This window comes from Diabrotica virgifera, chromosome 1 (assembly GCF_917563875.1).
Source record: "Diabrotica virgifera virgifera chromosome 1, PGI_DIABVI_V3a".
Lineage (NCBI taxonomy): Eukaryota > Metazoa > Arthropoda > Insecta > Coleoptera > Chrysomelidae > Diabrotica > Diabrotica virgifera.
In genome coordinates, this window is record NC_065443.1 from 262,849,951 (window position 1) to 262,871,095 (window position 21,145).

General features: G+C 32.9%; 1 protein-coding gene across 1 annotated transcript; it reads left to right on the forward strand.

Annotated features, from left to right (window-relative positions):
• Window positions 1-5,985: 5,985 nt before the first annotated feature.
• LOC114329437 (uncharacterized) lies at window positions 5,986-12,423 on the forward strand. The gene is made up of 2 exons (XM_028278541.2): window positions 5,986-6,145; window positions 12,039-12,423. The coding sequence occupies exons 1-2, from the start codon at window positions 6,122-6,124 to the stop codon at window positions 12,309-12,311; spliced, it is 297 nt and encodes a 98-aa protein (XP_028134342.1). The 5' UTR covers window positions 5,986-6,121; the 3' UTR covers window positions 12,312-12,423.
• The last annotated feature ends 8,722 nt before the right edge of the window (window positions 12,424-21,145 follow it).

Below are 21,145 nucleotides of genomic sequence, written 5' to 3' on the forward strand. Positions count from 1 at the left end.
AATAAAAAAAAATACTTTTCTATCTAATATATTAGTCAAGCGGCAGCAAACGTTATGCCGACCACGAAAATCAAATTTAAGGTAAATGACCAATTTTGGTCTATTTTTAGGTTTTCGAGGTCGCTAGATCCGAATACGAAGTTTATTTTTATCTAGATTTGGTGGAACATGTTCAAAAATCAAATTTTATACAAAAATGACGAAAATCAATTTTGATGATTTTTCAAATTTACCTCGATGTATCTTTGGTCGCTGTAAATATTTCCTTTTGAAAATTTTACTGTGTCATCCTTGAAGTATGTAGATAACAATGAAATTTGTCCATAATGCTTGTACACATGAGAAAAGGAGTTGTTAGTTTTTAAACCTGTTGTCATCATATTTCGTTAGTTTCATGTTTACTTAAAAAAGTTGAGTGACAAACTTGTTAGTTTATAATTTTAACCAACACAACAATAAATCATTATTCATAAAGAAGTTTTTTGGAAAATTTTAAGTCAAAATATACAATAGGAAAAAAGTTATGTTACTTCATAGACAAGTGGCACACCCCAAAAAGAAAATTTAATTTTTTACATTTTAAGTTTAGTTAGATTTTCCGTAGGGTTGGTAGTTTACGAGATATAGCGCGAAACCCCTTTGCACCCCATTTCCAAGGTGGCGGCCGGGGGACAAGGGTGGCGACCCCAAAAACTTCAACTTAAACTTCTATTGATCCCCCCTACACATTAAAGAAATAAAATTGACTCTTCTAACAAATGCAAGGTATGGCTTAAAAAATGTAACATTTTAATGGTGGTTAAAGGTGGTTAAAATTAACTTAGAAGTTAAGAGAGGTATGTAAGGTGAAAGAATCTTTGCAATAAAACGAACCGCAAGCGAAAGGTGCTCTGATGTTATCAGCATACATTGGAAACGGTTCTAGATCAGCGTTTGTGGTATGCCGCTCATGTTATCTGAGGTATTTAAGGAGGATTTCTTCTGGTATATTGTAATACTTTTCAGGAAGTTAATTTCTGGCCAATTGTAGAAGATTGGCTGAAGGGAAGGAAACTTCGTTTCTGGGACGTTGGTAAGTATGTGACCTAGTTGGTGGCATGGTGTTTAAAGGTCTCTTTAGCTCTGGTGTTAGAGCTGCCTATTGGTAGGGGAGCCCAAGCGGGGATTTTTGCAGTTACTTGAGCGCGTCAGATTATGTCGTGGGGAGAAACCTTGTACCCTGTAAATGTACCCCTACCATATATTGGATCTTAATACAGGGCAGTTCGTTAAGGGGGGTCCGAAAAAATCTATCCTTAGATAAACTCGAAATCGTCAGATTAACCCTTAAACGCCAAAGGGTGGGTAAAAAATGTCCACCTAATGCATATTTCCTTGTAACATATTTATTATGTGTTTGAAAATTTTTAAAAAATTATTTATTGTTAAAAAGACAGCCCTTTATCGAATGTTAATTTGGTTCTACCGATGTTTTTGAAAATAAAAGTAATATCTTGAGTTAAATATGGGTGGACATAAAAAGTACACCCTTGCTAAAACTTGTTACTAAAGGTTTTTATACAATTTCTTGTTGGTAGGAACATAATCCATATAATTTCGACGTATAATTACATAATTGACATAATTATCTGCCAATGAGGAGGCTGAAAGGAAGAATGTAGAGAAAATCGACAAATCTGAATTACTGGCTTTTACTGTTATGTTAATTTTGATGTACATTGTAATTTTGTTGTAAGGTTTGTAAATTGTTTATATTAATATTTTAGAAGATGCTGTGTTTATTAAGCATAATATTCTTAAGTTTAATCCATTTCCAACAACTCTCAATAAATATATTAGCTCTTTTCGAGGTGGACATTTTTTACCCACCCTTGGGCGTACATGGAACCTAAAAAAGGTTGGGCGTTAAGATAAGGTAAATTAAGTACATGCAAAAGAGTGTAAATTTCAAAAATCTGTCACAAAATTTTACAAGAAAAAAGCGAATATTTCGAAAAATAAACGTCAGATCGAACAACTAAAAAATAGGTGTTCAATAGTTTTTAAAATTCTATCGAAAGATCCCAAACACGACCCCCCACGGAGAGGTGTGGGGCGTAAATTTAAAATTTTAAATAGGAACCCTGTGGCATTTCGCGAAATAAACATCAGAACTAAAAACTGCAAAATACACGTTCTTATTCAATATTTTTGAAAAATCTATCGAATGACACTAAACATGACCCTCACGGATGTGGGGTGGAAGATTTTTTAAAAATATTAAATAGGAGTTTCCAATTTTTATTACAGATTTGGATTCCTTATGTAAAAATAACTAACTTTTATTCAAGATATTTTTTTTGAATTATGGATAGATGGCGCTATAATCGGAAAAAACGATTGTTGGAAATGGAAAATTAAATTAAAAAATGGAAAGTTGCCACTTAAATGGAAAACTTTACTTAATTTTTTTTGGTTTTAAGACCTAATCTTCACAACCCAATAGGTCCCCATAACGCTCAAGTAACTGCAAATTTAGCATACTTTCCTCCCATACTATATCTACGTAGTACACATTTGTTACTGAGAGAATGAATTCTCTCCTGTATGGTGGGTAGTTTAGCAAGTGGATGTACCAATGCTGATGGGTACCACCAGTTCTTTCTCAAGAATTTTCTTAGGATTTTTCATTTTTGTTCCCACAATGATATTTTTGTGGCGTGTATTTAATGATGTGTAAAGACGTTACCTGTATTCAAGAACTGGACTAATGAAGGTTTTATAAGTATGAAGAAGAATTTTACATACTTGATGTTTCTTGATGTGTTTTTTATATCAGTGGTTTAGTTGAGAGTTCTGTTAAAATTAACTCCCAAATAGACCACCGATGATCTTTTGGAGTGTTATCTTAGCTTCCTGAGCTTCCTCTTAGATTCTTAGTGTTATTTCTTCTTGGAGTGTTATCCTAGCATCCTCTACTCGGGTGCAATTAGGATGTTTGAAGACAAACATTTGAGTTTTTGTGAGGTTGAGTGAAGATATTGGAAAAATAATGTTTGCATTAACCCATTAACGCCCAAGTTCTTTTTTATTTAAAAATCTTTACTTTTACGGTTAATTTGATGAAAATGTTAATAATTTAATCCAAAAAACAAGTTTTTCGGTTTCCGGTCTTTTAAAAAAAAATTATATGGTGTTACCATATGGTAACGCTGGGCGCTTAAGGAATTTTTAGGATCGTTGAAACCAAAATTTTTAATTTTTTTTAAATATTTATTTGATTTCATCGTCTGGTGTGGTATCCTATAAAACAATAAAACCTTTGTCACCAGCACATCGCCTTCTACTGCTTGATGTAACAAATGGTAGAAGCGATCAAAACGAAGATCTGCCAAGTTCTGTCTATGTAGACTGTCTTCCTGTATATAAGGGACGACTTCCATATCTTGCGAGAAGAACTTGGGCCAATTCTCTTCTAAACGATAGCAAGGATATATTTTTTTATATAAATGCCATGAACTATGGACTGCAACATCCAACAACCATGTTAAAATTTGCCAGTACCATTTTTTACTGCAAATTGCTACTCGGTAGGTTGAATCACCTTGATCCCTCCAGTCGGTACCCACCATATTTTGTTGTATTCAGCAATATAGTGAGGCCGACTTACTTGAATGTGGCCTTTTTCTTCATGAGAAAATCTTTTTACCATGCCCAATGCTGAACCACCACAACTCGTAGATGCTATTGTAACAACAGAGCTATCTTTCCATCGCACCAGTAACACTATCGCTTCTGCTAACAAAAATCCACGACTGAAAAAAAAATAAGATTATGTAACATATGGTAACGGCGTACTTTGACTATTCCTACCGAATTCGCTACATTTAATTGTTGATAAAATACAACAATTTATAATAAGTTGGGGTATAATAAACTTAGTTTTTTTTTAAATATGCAAATATAGTTACTAGAAGACTATCAAAAATTGCTTGCGCAAAACGGACGTCCATCTTTTTCTATAAATTTAAATCATACTGTCATATGATTATCTCCCGACGGTTGAGAAAGGGCTAAAATACGAATCCGTTACATTTTATGGATGCCTGAATTATTCCTAGAAACGATAGTTCTCAAAATATGTGGCTGACTAATTCCATGGGCATACCGCAGAATTTTTAAAAATCATGTGTTTTACGTTACCATATGGTAACGCTGGGCGCTAATGGGTTAACTTTGAATGAAATCACAATGCCGTTAACTGAGAAAAAAGTGTGGGTATCGCTCAAGAAAGTCGTTACCAAGTTCTTATAAAAATATAAAAAGGAATAAAAAGTATCAGGATATGTTTCTATTGTAATTAATATGTTAACGAATTTTGAAAAATTAGGAAGTTTGACGAATCTGTAAGTTCACTTTTTGAACCATATCTTACTTCATACCTTAATTATTTTCCTGACAATTTGGGAGAGCAAGGTGAGTGTTTTCATCAAGACATTACATTGATGGAAAAACGCTAACAGGACCGCTGGATAGGGATAAGAAAAACCTACCGGTTTAAACCTGAAACCGGTTTTTTTACTTCACAATAACCGGTTTTACCGGTTGTTTTTTGTCCCGGTTATACCCGGTTTTTTCTTTTTAAAGTAAAAACCGGTTATTAGGTTTTTACTGTGATTAGGATTAGGTTAGGTATTATTTTGGATCCCAATCATAATTATTATTCTCAAGTAATTATTCCAAACAAAACCATAATTCAAATTTTATTTTATTTTATAAAATACAGAAGCAAACTGAAAGTGCAATCTCACATCAGCCAGAAACAATTATTAAGTTTTATTATAATATTTCCTTGAAAAGGTATTTGTAATCATAATATTTACATAAGAAGTGATCTGGTTAAATTAGACGCAAACATCATCTATTTTTCACACTTAACTCTTGACATTGAAAGTGGGTGAATGTCTTTTTCGGATTACCAAAAATAATGTTCTGAGTATGAATATCGAATTACTGATTACGAATACGAATCTCCAAGAATTTCGTTACGTTTTCAAAACGATACACTCATACAGGAAGTATTAAATGAGTTAAAATATACCTATTCCACAAATATACAAACGTGTTAAAAGTAATACTTTATATTCTTTCGATAGTACTAATTTTGATCATATTGATATCGAGTCGAATGGAGTATCGCAAACAAGTGTATTGTAAATGTAACTTTGTAACCTATTGGATTAAAAAACCGAAAACCGGTTTTTCCAAAAACCGGTTTTTTTGGCCGGTTATAACCGCCAGGTTAAACAATAAGCAAAAAAACCGCTATAACCGAAAACCGGTGTTTTGTCAAAAACCGCCATCCCTACCGCTGGAGCACTAACATGATGGGAGACCACTTTTTGTCACAAAGCGATACAAGAAATTTTACCACATTCCATCAAAACCTATAGACTATAGATGATACAAAAACTACGGCAAGATTTGAATTAAGCGCATAAGAATTATTTATATAAATTAGCTATTAAAATGAACAGTTTTCAAAGAAAGTATTTGTTGGATTGGGCAATTAAAGGAAAGAAAAAATAAGAAAAATTTCGAAATAAAAAACACAACGGAGGATAAATGATATTATTTTGGAATTACAAATGTTTCAAAAGGTAAAAAAATATAAACAGGGCGAAATTGTAACAAAGTTTTTCAAGTTTATGGGACATATGACCCTTCAAAGGAATTTGTTCGTTTAACACTGTACGTTATAATGATGTTTGAGTCATCACTGTGTTTGTGCAGATGATAAAGACCTTGTTCAATATCCGTGTAAAATTTTCCAAAACACATAAAACAAACCTCTTAAAACTTATTATTTAATTCTCACACATCTTTAAAGAACTCTTGAATTTGTAGTTTTTTGTCCCTTTCAGACCAAAAGTCAACACTCTTGACTGAAACCAATTATGAACAATCAATGAAACGTAATTTCCACTTTTTTGCACTAGAGTACTACAAAAAATCGAGACGAATCCTTGACTTTGCTTATTATAGACGATTTTTACCTGTATATAAGGAAATCAACAAGCTGTGAAGTTAATTATTTCATTTGGTTGGTGTCTTCTTAGCAGCGAAGAAAGAGGAGTGTAAAATGAGGGGGTTTGTTGCAGTGGTTGTAAGTAATATTCACTTCAATAATTTCAAAAATTTTCTTCATTTTTTCTTTATTATTCATTTTTTTTAAGTTTCTTATTTATTGGTTTAATAATTTATTTCATTTTATTTTTCTCCCATATCTTTCTTTCTCGATGTACATTAAATAGTCAAATAAAGCCGATAAAATGTGATATTTTAAATTAACCACATATCCTCCCATTTTTAATTTTTAGTGGTACATCGCAAATAGGGTTCGTATTTTTTAAATAAAAAGGGAATTTATCGAGATTAATTTTATATTTAAACTTTTCTGTTTGTTAATGACCTATGAAATTGTCTCCTCACCTACTAGACCAGGGCGCATCTGTAAAAATATTAGTACATTTGGACGTTGAGAGGTGACTCAAATTTTTTTACAGAAATTGCTTGAAAATATCTCAAATAATAATATTTGAGTTATCCTCCCTCTCAAAAAGGTCCGGAACATTGTTTAAATAATCAAAATGTCAAAAAATTAAGGAAAAATTCGATTTTTTTCTTCGTTTTTTGATTATAACTTTAAAAGTATTCATTTTAGAGAAAAGTTGTACTGATATAAAAGTTGCGTAATTAAATTTCCTACAATATAGAATTGGTTAAAAATTTAAAAAATAGTCACCCTTGTTGCAAAATAGCAATAATTGCGAAAAAACCATACAAAAACAAGTATTCGCATTTTACGTTTTTCAACCACTTATGCTACACTTAGGACCTTCATATTTTATCCAGAAAAAGTTAATAATACAGTAAAACAATACTAAAAATTTCATTAAGATCGGTTTAATAGATTTTGCAAAATAAATTTTGCAATCCAGCTTTCGCAAAAAAAATTCATTTTTTCAAAATGTTACAGGACTGAAAATAAAGCAGATAACAAGTTGAAATTTTTTTTGCATATAGAAGTGTACTGCACCTTTCATGTGCAATTTGCAAAATTAAAATCGATTAACTACCACGGCGTCAGGAATTTTTTTAAATAAATAATAATTATTGGTACTACGCGCAGGACAGCGGATAGTTTGCTCTGATTGGGCATTCCAATGACCTTTATAATGATTGATACATTTTAATTTTTATTACATTTCGATATAAATAAATAAATTTGTTTATTGCAAAATAAAAACACATACTCTATCCTTTGAAATAACACTTTTTTTAGCAAAAACTTTCTTTGTTCATATTTTAACTTAGAGAATAAAAGTTTATTATTTTTAAACATATATGCAAAATACAACAGAATATAGAGTAAGAAAATAATATATTAGATAAAGATTGGAAGAAATTTTGGCGGAAATCAACTTGTGTGAATCGAACACCGCTGTCCTGCGCGTAGCACCAAAAATTAATGTTTATTTAAAAAATTTCCTGACGCCGTGGTAATTAATCAATTTTAATTTTGCAAATTGCAAATGAAAGATACAGTACACTTCTATAAGCAAAAAAAAATTCAACTTGTTATCTGCTTTATTTTCAGTCCTGCAACATTTAAAAAAAATGAATTTTTTCTGCGAAAGCTGGATTGCAAAATTTATTTTGTAAAGTTTATTAAACCGATCTTAATGAAATGTACAGTGTTGTTTTACTATATCATAAAGTTTTTCTGGGTAAAATATGAAGGTTCTAAGTGAAGCATAAATGGTTGAAAAACGTAAAATGCAAATACTTGTTTTTTGATCGTTTTTTTGCATTTATTGCTATTTTGCAATAAGGGTGACAATTTTTTAAATTTATAACTAATTCTATATTATAGGAAATTTAATTACGCAACTTTTACGTTAGTAGAACTTTTCTCAGAAATGAATAGTTTTAAAGTTATAATCAAAAAACGAAGAAAAAATTCTAATTTTTCCTTAATTTTTTGACATTTTGATTATTTAAACAATGTTCCGGGCCTTTTTGAGTGGGAGGATAACTCAATTATTATTATTTGAGCTATTTTCAAGCAATTTCTGCAAAAAAATTTGAGTCACCTCTCAACGTCCATCTCAAAACAGATGCGCCCTGGACTATACTGTTCGCCATCCTTTAGCTCTCATTTGTATCAGATCTTCTTGTATCCCATCGATTCTACCAAGACAAAGCTTCCTTGATCTTTGTACAGCTCCAAACTCTGACTAATTACTAGACAGTAGGGATTTGGTTCACTGGGCAGAGTTTACCTACAATGTTTTATTCAGACAACGACAACGTTACTCGTTCCATCAGTTCATTATTTAGCAGAACCTCAAGCCCGGCCCGAGGGATTTTGCCGCCCTTGGCAAGATCGGAGATTGCGCCTCCCTCCCACACTGGGTAGACAGTTGGTAGACAAATATTAGCTGTCGTCTAAAATTTGCAGCCCCTAAAATTTACCGCCCTGGGCAGCCGCCTGCTTCGCCTACCCCTGGAGCCCGGCCGGCCTTAATAACCCTAATCGTTGCTGATTTGTAATAAAGTTGTTAATTTGTTATAAAGTTGGTTGAACAATAATTTTCTCGATGTTGTCCTATTAATCCTTAAACGATGTATTTTGTTGATTTTCTATTAAAAAACCTGCTACTCTGGAGATTATTTCATTCACAGGAGATTCTGACCAATAGAAAGCTACAGACATGCAAATTAAGGTGATAATTTTTGATAATCTCCCGTCGTTAAGCATATTACGTCAGATGCCCTTCGTTGCTACGAAAAAATACATTCAGTGACATTAATGACAAATGTTTTAAAAATTATAAAAGTGATGACTTTCAACCGTCAAATACATATTTATAACAACTGTGTGTTTAATTTCACTAATTGGTACTTACATATATAAATTACAATAAAATTTTGGTTTTGAACAGTTTTATTCATGAAATAATCGCAACAAATTGCACTCGAACTCTAAAATTAATATAGAATTTTTGCCCTCGTGACACTTTGACATAATTTCACTCGCCTTCGGCTCGTGAAATTAAAACTGCCAAAGTGACACTCGGGAAAAATTCAATAATTTTAGAGCTCTTGTGCAATTACTACTGAAAATTATCTGAATATCATGTCTGCAAAAATGATATTACCAAAGTATCTGATGTTCAGTTGTTCTCCATTTATAAGTAAATCACATATTTCAGAAACCCCACAAGTACGCCGAACATCACTTTTCGTGTTGGACAAGAAGCTGATTTGCAATCAACTCCTGTTATTTATTACAATTTTAATGATATATTTGTGTGCATATAAGTGTTTTGCAATGATTTTCTTCTTTTGAATATTAATTTTTGCTTTTTTGACAATTTTACAAAGTGATTTTTTCGCTGCACTAACGGGGTTTCTGAATTAGAGGTTAAAACAAAAAGTATTACTTACAAAAAAGTAAGATGTTTATTCAGTTACATACATTAAATATGTCGTAAATACAAAGTTAGTAAAGAACGTCATGTGGGTCATATTTGCCCACTACTGGCCATCCAAAAATCTCCTCGTAGAAGCTCTGAACATTAATGTCATATGTTAAGCAGGATTTTCACTTCTGTAGATCTCTTATTTTTTTTTCACAATAATTGCTATAGGTACACCCTTCTGGATATGCTGCCGTCTTTGGAAGAATAGGTTTTGAGTTGGTTTTACTTAACTGATATTCAAACTGTACAGCTGAGTTAATAAAATCACGTGCTACAACATAATCAGGTTTTCTTGAATCATAGGTAAAGTGCATGAAGGATGCAATAGCAAAAGTTTTTTTCATTTCTCTAGTAACTCCACGAGCATACGAGCCAACTTACAGACAGTTTTGCTTATAGTACTTGGGCCACCATGACTTATAGTCTATTATCATATCAGTATGCACTACATAAATAGAAAATTTTTGTCTTTGACTGGCATTCGCTATTAACTCCAAGTAATCCATTGCAGTGTAAATTCGATCTGTTTTCTTCATTTTTCGTTTGACTACAGCAAAATATCTAACACATGGAAGAGAACAGATCTCTAATAGGGAAATATTGATTAATTGTCTCAAAACGTCCTGTAGATTCCAGGGTGGCACATAGTCGAATCCATTGTATGGTTTTTGTTCTGTCCTGCACATCCGTCCGAAAATATGTGCTGGTGTCGTGTTGTTTCAGGCAGAACAGAATCTATACATATAATGCATTATGAATGAACATACATCATTACAACCTTTTTTGTAACGCCTTCATGATTTACGTAAAACATTGCAGTGTCCGTGTGGAGATCATGAATTTCAAATACATTAATAGTCAGTAGGTGGAGACAAAATACCTCTTGAACTGAAATATTGGGCAGCATTAAATTTTGGAGAATTTTAAATAAGAAATTTAGTATTTTCCAAGGAGTCTAACCACTGCGCACAATTGACGTTTTACACCATGTAGTACAGAAACCCCGCAAATGCGGAACTTACGGTATTTCTGCATTACACGGTTAAATACAGTATTGTCTAAATACATACACTAACTAGTCGAACAACGGCGGGGTTTCTGAATTACACGGATGAAATGCGTCTTTTACAACCCAAACCCGACATAATCTAAATTTCCGTTAAAATGTTGCTTACGGGGTTTCTGAAATATGTGATTTAATTATTCCCTCGTCTATATGGATTAGCGCTAGCTAGAGTCATAATAAGCTCTCAATGTACAGTGATGAGTACTCTTATAACCATAGCGGAAAATACGAAAAACATAATACGTTGTGCAATAAAAAAGAGATGAAAGTAGTAGAGGTGAGAAATTATCAATAGAAACCTATAAATTTACATTATATTAGTTTCCCACCTTTAGACCTATCGAAGTAAAACTGTCACAGGAGAATTTTATAAAATTCTTCTTTGCCAAACTCCTCCGATACGTCTAAATGTGGGAAACTATCAATATAAGATAAATTTATAAGTTTATATTGCTAATTTCCCACCACCAGTTTCATCTCTTTTTATTTCACAATGTATTTTTAGATTCTACAATACTTTCTACGTAAATAATATACTCTTCATTGGTAACGATAAAGTCATTAGTTTTCGACATATTTGAAGTTAAATATGAAACGGTACAGTTTTTTTTTATTAATTTATGATATGATTCATATGATTAAAATTTAAAAATTATTTGTACCCAGTACTTTAAAACTATTTGGCGTATCCTTATCATACTTGGCAGAAAGTGCATGTACTGTACACCCTACTAAATTAGGATAAATAAACGTTTCTAGCTACTACCAGAGGCGTACGACAGGGGATAGTGGCTGGTTGACCCTTCCCAAATTCTACGCCACTGACGAAATTGTTATTTTAGTGTAATTTTTTGATTTTGCAATAGTTTTTATGTAAATAATATACATTTCATTCTTAGCGATAAAATGATTAGTTTTCGAGGTATTTGAAATTAAAAATGAAGCGACACAATACACTGATCAAAATAACCGTGTCGTTTCATTTTTAACTTCAAATATCTCGAAAACTAATGACTTTATCGTTACGAATAAAGAGTATATTATTTTCATGGAAAGTAATGGAGAATCCAAAAATTGAACTAAAATAGCAATTTCGCCAGTGGCGTAGAATTTGGAAAGGGTCAACCATTCACTTTCCCCCGTCGTACGCCTCTGGTAATAGCCATAAACGTTTGTTTAACATAATTTAGTACCTTCTGCAGTACCTATACTTCCTGCCAAGTATGAAAAGGATACGTTAAATAGTTTGAAAATGCTAAGCAAAAATAATTTTTAAATTTTTAGATGAAACACCCTGTAACTCAGTAAGGAACCACATTTTATTTAAGTGTTTTAGGTTAAATCTTCGTATTTTGTGCTAAGGTTTCTCCAGTTACTATGGACAATTATTAATGAAACACCCTGTATATATTTTTTTTGTTTTCGTAACGTTTTTATTATTACAGGTCTCATTATTAGCCTTCATCCTACTAGTATCCCAATGCACCGCTCTTCCCAATCCGTGGGGCAACTACAATAGAGGTGGAGGTAGGGGCTATGGCGGCGGAGCTGGGTACGGGTATGGTGGCGGATACGGTGGTGGCGGCGGTGGAGGAGGCGGCGGAGGAGGCGGTGGTGGTGGTGGCTATGGAGGCGGTTATGGCGGTGGATACGGTGGAGGATACGGAGCTGGCTATGGTGGTGGACGTGGTCATGGAAGACATGGTTATGGAAAATAACGTATTCGAAATTAGAAAAAATGGTTCACCTAATTAATGATGAAAGATTTTATACTGTGTTATTTTTGTAAATGTTCAATCTGTAATATAAATTATTTTTTACCATACATAATTACAACTTTATGTTATTTTTAAAAAAATATAAAAATATATACTCAAATATATTAAAATCTTAAAGAAATATAACAACTACATATATCGGCGAAAAAAAGATTTATAACATTTAAGAAAATGAAATGTATAATAGCCAAGACGACTAAATAATATGGCATAATAGTTATTTATGTATCAAGGGTATTAAATAGATGTTTATACCCTAAGGGTGACAAGCTTATAAATTTGAGGGCCTCCGGCCCGAGAGTTTATATGTCGCCCGAGGGTATAAACATCTAATAATGCATGTGGTACGTACAAAACTTTATCTCATACCGGTTCATTGCATCAATTAAAATTTTAATTTTATTTTATATTAATTAGAAGTAACATTGTATCACAGCAGGCATTTAGTACCGTTGCTAAAAAAGTGATGTTGGTTAGCAATTTGTTATTAACGTAAACAAAGTTTTTCCATGTGACATTGTCAAAAAAAAGTCAGAATGCAAGAGAAATTCGATATTTCTGAAGAAATAGTTAAAAAAGCCAAAAAAGTGACTGAGAATATGTTACCGAAAAAATCCAAAGAAACGTACGACAAGTACCGAATTCCTAAATGTTTGATTTTTGTTGTTTCCTATTGCAATAATTTCTTTATATCCGCGCGGGCATCCACAGAGAACGACAGTTCTCACCAGTAGCGCACAACACCCCTACAAGCGACACTATATATACACGAAATTTTCGATTTTCTAAACCTGACTGAATTGAAAATTGGGCCAAATCCCATCTTAAAGTTTAGGAGAAGACTCGTCCATCCATATGTTATCTCTCCATTTTGGTCCAAGGGTGTGGATTTTACGGCCCTTCCCATTTAAAGCCTGTATTTCGTTCTCGTCCCCAAAACTCCCAAAAATTTCAAAAATTTAAGCCCAACCTTTGCGGCTTCTGATAGTACAGATCATTACCTTTCCAACGCATGTTTAATTTTGAAAATCGGTTATACCATTCAAAAGTTATCGAGCTCAGAAATATGACTCAATTTTTATTTAAAAAATGGAAAATGTTTGTGGATATGTATGTATGTATGTATGTATGTGTGTGGAAAAGTTACACCGATCTGAATTTTTTTTTCTGTGTTTCAAGAAGGTGTGAGGGCCGATTCAGAACCGGTCTAATTTTTGACTTCTGACTACCCGTAAGCCAGCTAGAGGACTAGGTAGATACAAAATAGCATATTTTTTGGACGTATATATCTTAGGTTCAAGGAAAGACAGGAAAACCGAAAATACACCAAATCAATAGGGTTGAGTTAGGCTTTCAAATGGCGTGTAAGCGATCAAGCTGAGACATACACACTGCTCACCATAGCCAAAAAACTGAAAAATTAAACTTTGAAAATTTTGGTTTTTCGACAATTACTAAAAATTTCAACCTACGAATTGCGCCAATAACTGAGCGTTTGTAGAAGGACTCAGGACGCGTCTAACGGTGTATACCTCATATCTGGGAAAATTCGAATTTTTAAGTTATAGGCTTCATAAGTATAATCAAATCTATTTCTTATGGGAAAAACGGTTTTTCAAGCTCAATAATTCCTGTAATACGTTCAGTTATCATACTCGATCTTGGATGCGTCAGATACTACTTGTCAATACGTTTCAAATTCATGTTTAGTGATCAACATCAGGTAAACCGTTCAGAAGTTATAGAGCTCCAAAAGTATAATTAGTCCAGGAACTGAAATTTTTCACTTCGCAATTTTTACAGAATGGATAGATTTGCTTGAAAATTTGACAATAAGTAGTGGATAGTCCAAGGATCCAAATCTATATGATGCCGAAAGACGCTTTTACCATGGGGTGGTTGCCACCTCATCTCGAGGGTGGAAATTTTTTATTATATTTTGACCGCAAATGCTGGTAAAAATATTAATTATAAGCAAAAAATGTTCATTATACATTTTTTTGATAAAATTAATATTTTTCGATTTATTGGTTATCGAAGCTGTTAGTTTTATATCGAGAAAATTACCAGAGAACGGCAGTTCTCGCCAGTGGCGCAGAAATACACCTCCCTACACGCGACATTATTATATACACGAAATTTTCAATTTTCTAAATCTGACTGAATTGAAAATTGTGCCAACTCCCATCTTCAAGTTCAGAAAAAGACTCACCCATTCATATGTCAACCATCCATTTTGGTCCAAGGGTGTCGATTTTACGGCCCTTCCTATTTAGGGTCTGTTTTTCGTTCTGGTCCCCAAAACTCCCAAAAACTTCGAAAATTAAGTCCGACCTTTGCGGCTTCTAACAGTACTGATCATTACCTTTCCAACGCATGTCTAATTTTGAACATTACCAGAGAACGGCAGTTCTCGCCAGTAGCGCACACCCACACCCCCCTACACGCGACACTATATATACACGAAATTGTCGATTTTCTAAATCTGACTGAATTGAAAATTGGGCCAACTCCCATCTTAAAGTTCAGAAAAAGAGTCACCCATTTATATGTCAACCATCGATTTTGGTTTAAGAGTGTAGATTTTACGGCCCTTCCTATTTAGGGTCTGTTTTTCGTTCTCGTCCCCACAACTCCCAAAAACTTTAAAAATTTAAGTCCAACCTTTGCGGCTTCTAATAAAACTGATCATTACCTTTCCAACGCATGTCTAATTTTGAAAATCGGTTATACCATTCAAAAGTTATAGAGCTTAGAAATGTGACTTAATTTTTATTTAAAAAAGGGAAAATGTTTGTGGATATATATGTATGTATGTTTGAAAGTTAAACCGATTTGATATTTTTCCTCTGTGTTTGAAGAGGGGGTCAGGGCCGATTTAGAACCGGTGTAGTTTGTGACTTTTGACCACCCATAAGCCAGCTATAGGACTTGGTAGGTACAAAACGGCATATGTTTTGGGGGTATATATATTCGGATCAAGAAGAGCCAGGAGAACCGCAAATACATCAAATTAATAGTGTTGACTTAAGCTTTCAAATGGTGTCTAAGCCGTCAGGATCAGACATACACACGGCTCAGTATAGCCGAAAAACTGAAAAACTAAACTTTGAAAATTTTGGTTTTTCGACAATTACTCAACATTTCAACCTACAAATTGCGCCAATAACTTAGCGTTTGTAGAAGGACTCAAGACGAATTTAACGGTGTATACTTCATATCCCGGAAAATGTGAATTTTTTAGGTTATAGGCTTCATAAGTATGATAAAATCTATTTCCTGGGAAAAACGGTTTCTCAAGCTCAATAATTCCTGTAATAGCTTCAGTTATCATACTTGGCCTTAGATCCATCAGATACTACTGGTCAATACGTTTCAAACTCGGTTACTGATCTACTACTCGGTTTCAAACTGATCAAAATCGGTTAAGCCGTTTAGAAGTTATTAAGCTACAAAAGTATAATCCAATTAACGCGAAATGGTTTATGTAGTTGTAGTGGTTACGACGCTAAATTTGATCTGGCAACGGGCAATCCGACTTCATTTATCGGCCATCTTAATATTTTTTTTTCAATCTATTTCGAATAAAAAAAAATCTAGTGTACATTCGATGGATACTAGATCATTTGGGAGATAATGCAACAAAGGTGACCATTTATAAAGCTTGACGTGTAATAGAGGAACATTGTATTCAACTTCATACATTTAATTTATAAATAACTTTGAAAAACTCCTGATACAAGAATAAAAAACCGCTAAACGCCGTAAAAATGAGTGGCGCATAAAATATTCCAGCTACAAAAGATCTGATATGAATATTACGTGGCGCGAAAATGGATATTCATTTGATGCAAAACAAAATTCTAGTTTTATTTTAAAAGATTTTTCCATAATATTTGCTAACTTTGAAGTAAACGCGCCACAAAAGAGTTTCAAAATTCAAACTGTATCAAAGTTACTCTTTTGTGGCGCGTTTACTTCAAATTTAGCAAATATTATGGAAAAATCTTTTAAAATAAAACTAGAATTTTGTTTTGCATCAAATGAAAATCCATTTTCGCGCCACGTAATATTCATATCAGATCTTTTGTAGCTGGAATATTTTATGCGCCACTCATTTTTACGGCGTTTAGCGGTTTTTTATTCTTGTAAAGTATACCATTATGTGGTTCTAGTGCAGCCGATATGTGAAAGAATTGTGCATTTAATGATAGAAGTATATCATTTGGACCACATATACTACACACATAAAGGTTCAAATTTAGATATGAGGCCATCTCAGATTTTGCCTTTTACAAAAATTGCGGGCATTCAAAATGGCGACTATACATATGTGACTAATAGCACGATAACTTTTGAGCGAGACTTCAAATTTTAAGCAAATTTGGTATATAGGTTTTTTTTATGTATAAGATAGAGGTCTTGAACCGGAAGAATCGGTTTACCAGAAGTTGTGTTTTTCCTGGTTTTTATGTAAAAATTTGCTGTTTTTTTTTTCAATTCTTTCACCCTGTATGTATTAATTTTTCAAAAAGTTAATGCGCCATTTAAAAGAGCGTTAAAATATTTTTTAGGAAATATTTTTAACTTTTTAGTTATGTTAATTACCATTTAATAAATGCAAAACTTACCTTCACGTGTAACCTATATGCGACAGATTCGTGCAAATATTATAAGAATTATTGTGCATTTAATGGTAAAAGCATATAATTTGGACCACATATACTACACATATACAGGTTCAAATTTAGATACGAGGCCATCTCAGTTTTTGTTCCTTTTACAAAAATGGCGGGCAATCAAAATGGCTACTATACATATGTGACTAATAGTACGATAACTTTTTAACGAGACGTCTGATTTCAACCAAATTTGGTATATAGGTTCTTTTTTTGATGAATATTATCGAGGTTTTGAACTGGAGGAATGGGTTTACCAGAATTTGGGTTTTTACTGTTTTTTTTTTATGTAAAAATATGTTGTTCTTTTTCAATTCTTTCACCCTGTCTATATAAATTTTTCAAAAAGATAATACCGCCATTGAAAAGAGTAATGTGATAGTAAAGAAATGATAGTAAGGAAAGAGTAAATGTGGTAAAAAACTCTAAAGAAAAATATCAACATAGGATAGGACATAACCACAAATTATCTCCGCTTGGCAGTGGCAGGTTACTTTTCCCGTGTTACCAGCTATCGAGTAAGCTTTTTCCCTCACGTGCTTTAAAAATTCCCACTTTTATGATAAAATTCCCTCCAATGCTCCTATTTAAAAAATGTAGAATTATTTTCAAATATTTTGATTTTTTTAAATATTTTTATTTTACAATTTGGACTGGAGCAAAGATTCCCTTATACGTTAACTTTTTCCCTTTTATGTTGAAAATTCTCGCAAAAAGGGAAATTTCCCTTCGGTGGCAACACTTTTGTTTTCGTGGGCGTGACATCAGTCAGGGTAACGAACGAAACCGAACCGAACCGACCGTAACGTGTAAGTCAACCAAATAGATGATGGCACGCGTGACATGGCTTTGCAACTGTAAGCTTGCAGCAAAGTTACTACAAACTTGAATCATCATCTTTGTCATAAAAATATTGCAGTAAACTTGACACAAACTTGCCTCGTCATATTTGATGCAGCAATTTAAAATCAAAGACGAATCAAACTTGCCACAAATTTACATGCTATCTGGGCTATAACATGATGTACTTTCCCATTTAAAAAATTAAAGTTTTGCCTGCCACCTGAAGAGGGATCGCGTAAAGTTCGATATACATTGATGTTATAATATACTTTGATTATTTTAAAAATCGACCTGTCCAAGCGTTTTGCTTATGTACTAGAAATAAATAAGTTATTAAGGGGGGTGACACTTATTCCAGCGCACTATATATATATAGGTATAGAACTTCGAAAATTATGTATTCGTTAAAGGGTATGTCCAGATCAAAGTTACTTATACTTTTATAATGTACAATTGGTTGACAATTACAATACTCTAACGCTAAATAGATCAACCAATCCATGACGAGAATAAAGATAATTTAAAACAAAAGTAATTTATGGTGACAGTAAGTTTCACAATTTTAACGGATAAAATGACAATTGTAATTCTAGGTTAGAAAGGCTATGGCGGGAAAAAATGGTCAAAATTGCACCTGGCTTATTCAGTTTTGGGTTTAGCCATTCGAAAAGATATAACTGAAAACTCACTCAGTCAAATTTTCAAGTCCCTAGGTGCTTCTGGGGGTCCACTACAGCAAAAAACTTGTTTTTTTTTTAATTTTCAGGGCTGTATTGCTGCAAAAAATCTGACAAAATTCACGAAGGCGTATCTTAACAATACAATGCTGCTGGATTTTTTTTTTAATTTTCAGCTTGAAAATTGAGCCCAGGAAAAATTTTTGAAATTTTTAGGAATTATTTAGGTTGTGTTGGAAATTTTTCGCCAACTTTAAAATAATGTGTTTTTGTGAATTTTGTAGTTCTTTCGAATGGCATAGGCATAATTATCATTTTCAACTATTCAAATCCAAAAAAATGTTTTTTTTGTCATTTTTCTGAAGTTTTCGTCTCATAACGTCAACAAAATACCTACAGCTAAATTAATGACCATTTATATTTTTATATGTATTCTTACCTTTACAATCAAAATCAGCTATTAGAACTATTATTTTTTTCCTACAGCATGCTCAAAAACCAAAAACTCAGTTTTCAGCGTTTTTACTAAATAACCTCAAAAAGCTGCCAAACATATATTTTTTAACTTACTAAACTAAAGAAGTAAAAATCTTCCTTTGTAGATGGTATATAATTTATTTAAAATTTTTCTAAAAAAGATCCAAACTGGACTTAAAATGGGTACATCACTGGTACGATACAAACACACATTTTCGGACTAATCAGTCCATCATCAGGTTAACGTTCCAGATCCAAAGTAGTTGAAACTAGCTACTGTGGTGGGTCGATTGACCTTACCAGTATAAAAAATTAGCCATTTCGGCTACATCGAGAGTGACAATAAGTCCATGTTACAAGAATAAAGTGAAATTCCTTTAGTAATTTTTATTATGGTATACAGCCAATGAGAGGGATTCTTTTCTTTTGTCTGCACGAATATTTTAAATTCATATTATTTAATAATATCGCCCCAATAAGGATACCCTGCCATATAAAGCCAAAAAATCAATAAATTAATTTTTTTAACGTTTAAAAAATAAAATGTTTGTAGTGATCGATAGAAACTGTTCCCCTTTTATAAAAATGCTCGTTGCGGTTCTAATGTTCAAAGCGTGCTTAGGTTAAAAAAAAGCACGCCATTTTAGTGCAGTGCAACGAAGCGCTTCTAGCCACGTTTTTGGGAAAAACTCAAAAGTCATTCCTCAAGTAGGGATGGCGGTTTTTGACAAAACACCGGTTTTCGGTTATACCGGTTTTTTTTGCTTACGGTTTAACCTAGCGGTTATAACCGGCTAAAAAAAACGGTTTTTGGAAAAGCCAGTTTTCGGTTTTTTTAATCCAATAGGTTACAATGTTACATTTACAATGCACTTTAGTTTGCGATACTCCACTCGACTCGATACTCGATATCAATATGATCAAAATTAGTACTATCGAAAGAACATCAATATCAATATAAATAAAAGACAATTTTTAATATGTAAAACTATTTTATTCTATTAATTATTATATTTATTACAGATTTAGCCATACGGCTCACACTCCCTCTAAGGGGAAAATTGACTCATCCCAGATACCTACGGTATCAAAAGGATTGAGCTCTGGTGGGACTCTTTCCGTGTTATCGAGCCCTAGGTGACTTGGAATGCAGGTGTATCTCCCAAAAATTTTCGTACACTTCTGGCCGTCGCAAGTAGTACAGCTTTCTGCATGGTCTTATAAAGATGTTCATTGAGACCCAGCTTTTTTATGCTTTCGAGGAGGGTCTTCGGAATGACTCCAGTAGTAGACATAACAATAGGTATCGTCTGGGTACTTTGCATTCTCCATTGTCTCCGTATTTGAATTTCCAGATCTCTATACTTGGCGATATTTTCAGTAAATTTACTACGTAGATTATTGTTGTTAGGTATCGCCACATCAATTAGTGTTGTTTGTCTGGTTAATTTATTAACTAGTACGAGATCTGGTCTATTATGTTCCACTGTTTGGTCTGTGAGCACAGTGCGGTCCCAGTATAGCTTGTAGTTGCCATCCTCAAGCATACTCTCAGGAACGTATTGATAATAGGAGATGGTCCGTTTGGAGAAGTCCCAGCTTGTTAGCTATCTCTTGATGAAGGATTTTTTTTATTATTTATTATTCTGATTTTTATATTTATTTATTATTCTATTATTATTATTATATATTTATTGATTATTATTAAATATAATGTAGCGTAAGATTAATATATACATATTGCAATAATATACAATTTAACCCAACCATTTCAACTTATAGGATAATGCATTTATCTTTTATTTTTACTACCATCAAAAAAATTTATCATGTATTTTTTAACACGTTTGTATATTTGTATAATAGGCATTGTAAAGCATACGACCGTCAATTTAAATTTCAAGTATTCAACTGGTGAATGCAGAGGTTTAATCGGTTATGAAAGTTGGCACAAAAAAAAACTAGAAGTCAGCTACTTCATTGATTTTTTGAATACGTTTCGCTTTATTGTTTTAAAGCATCATCAGTTCACTACAATAAAAAAGTTGACAATGTTTATATAAGTACATCTAACCTGTTATAATATACTTACAAGAAC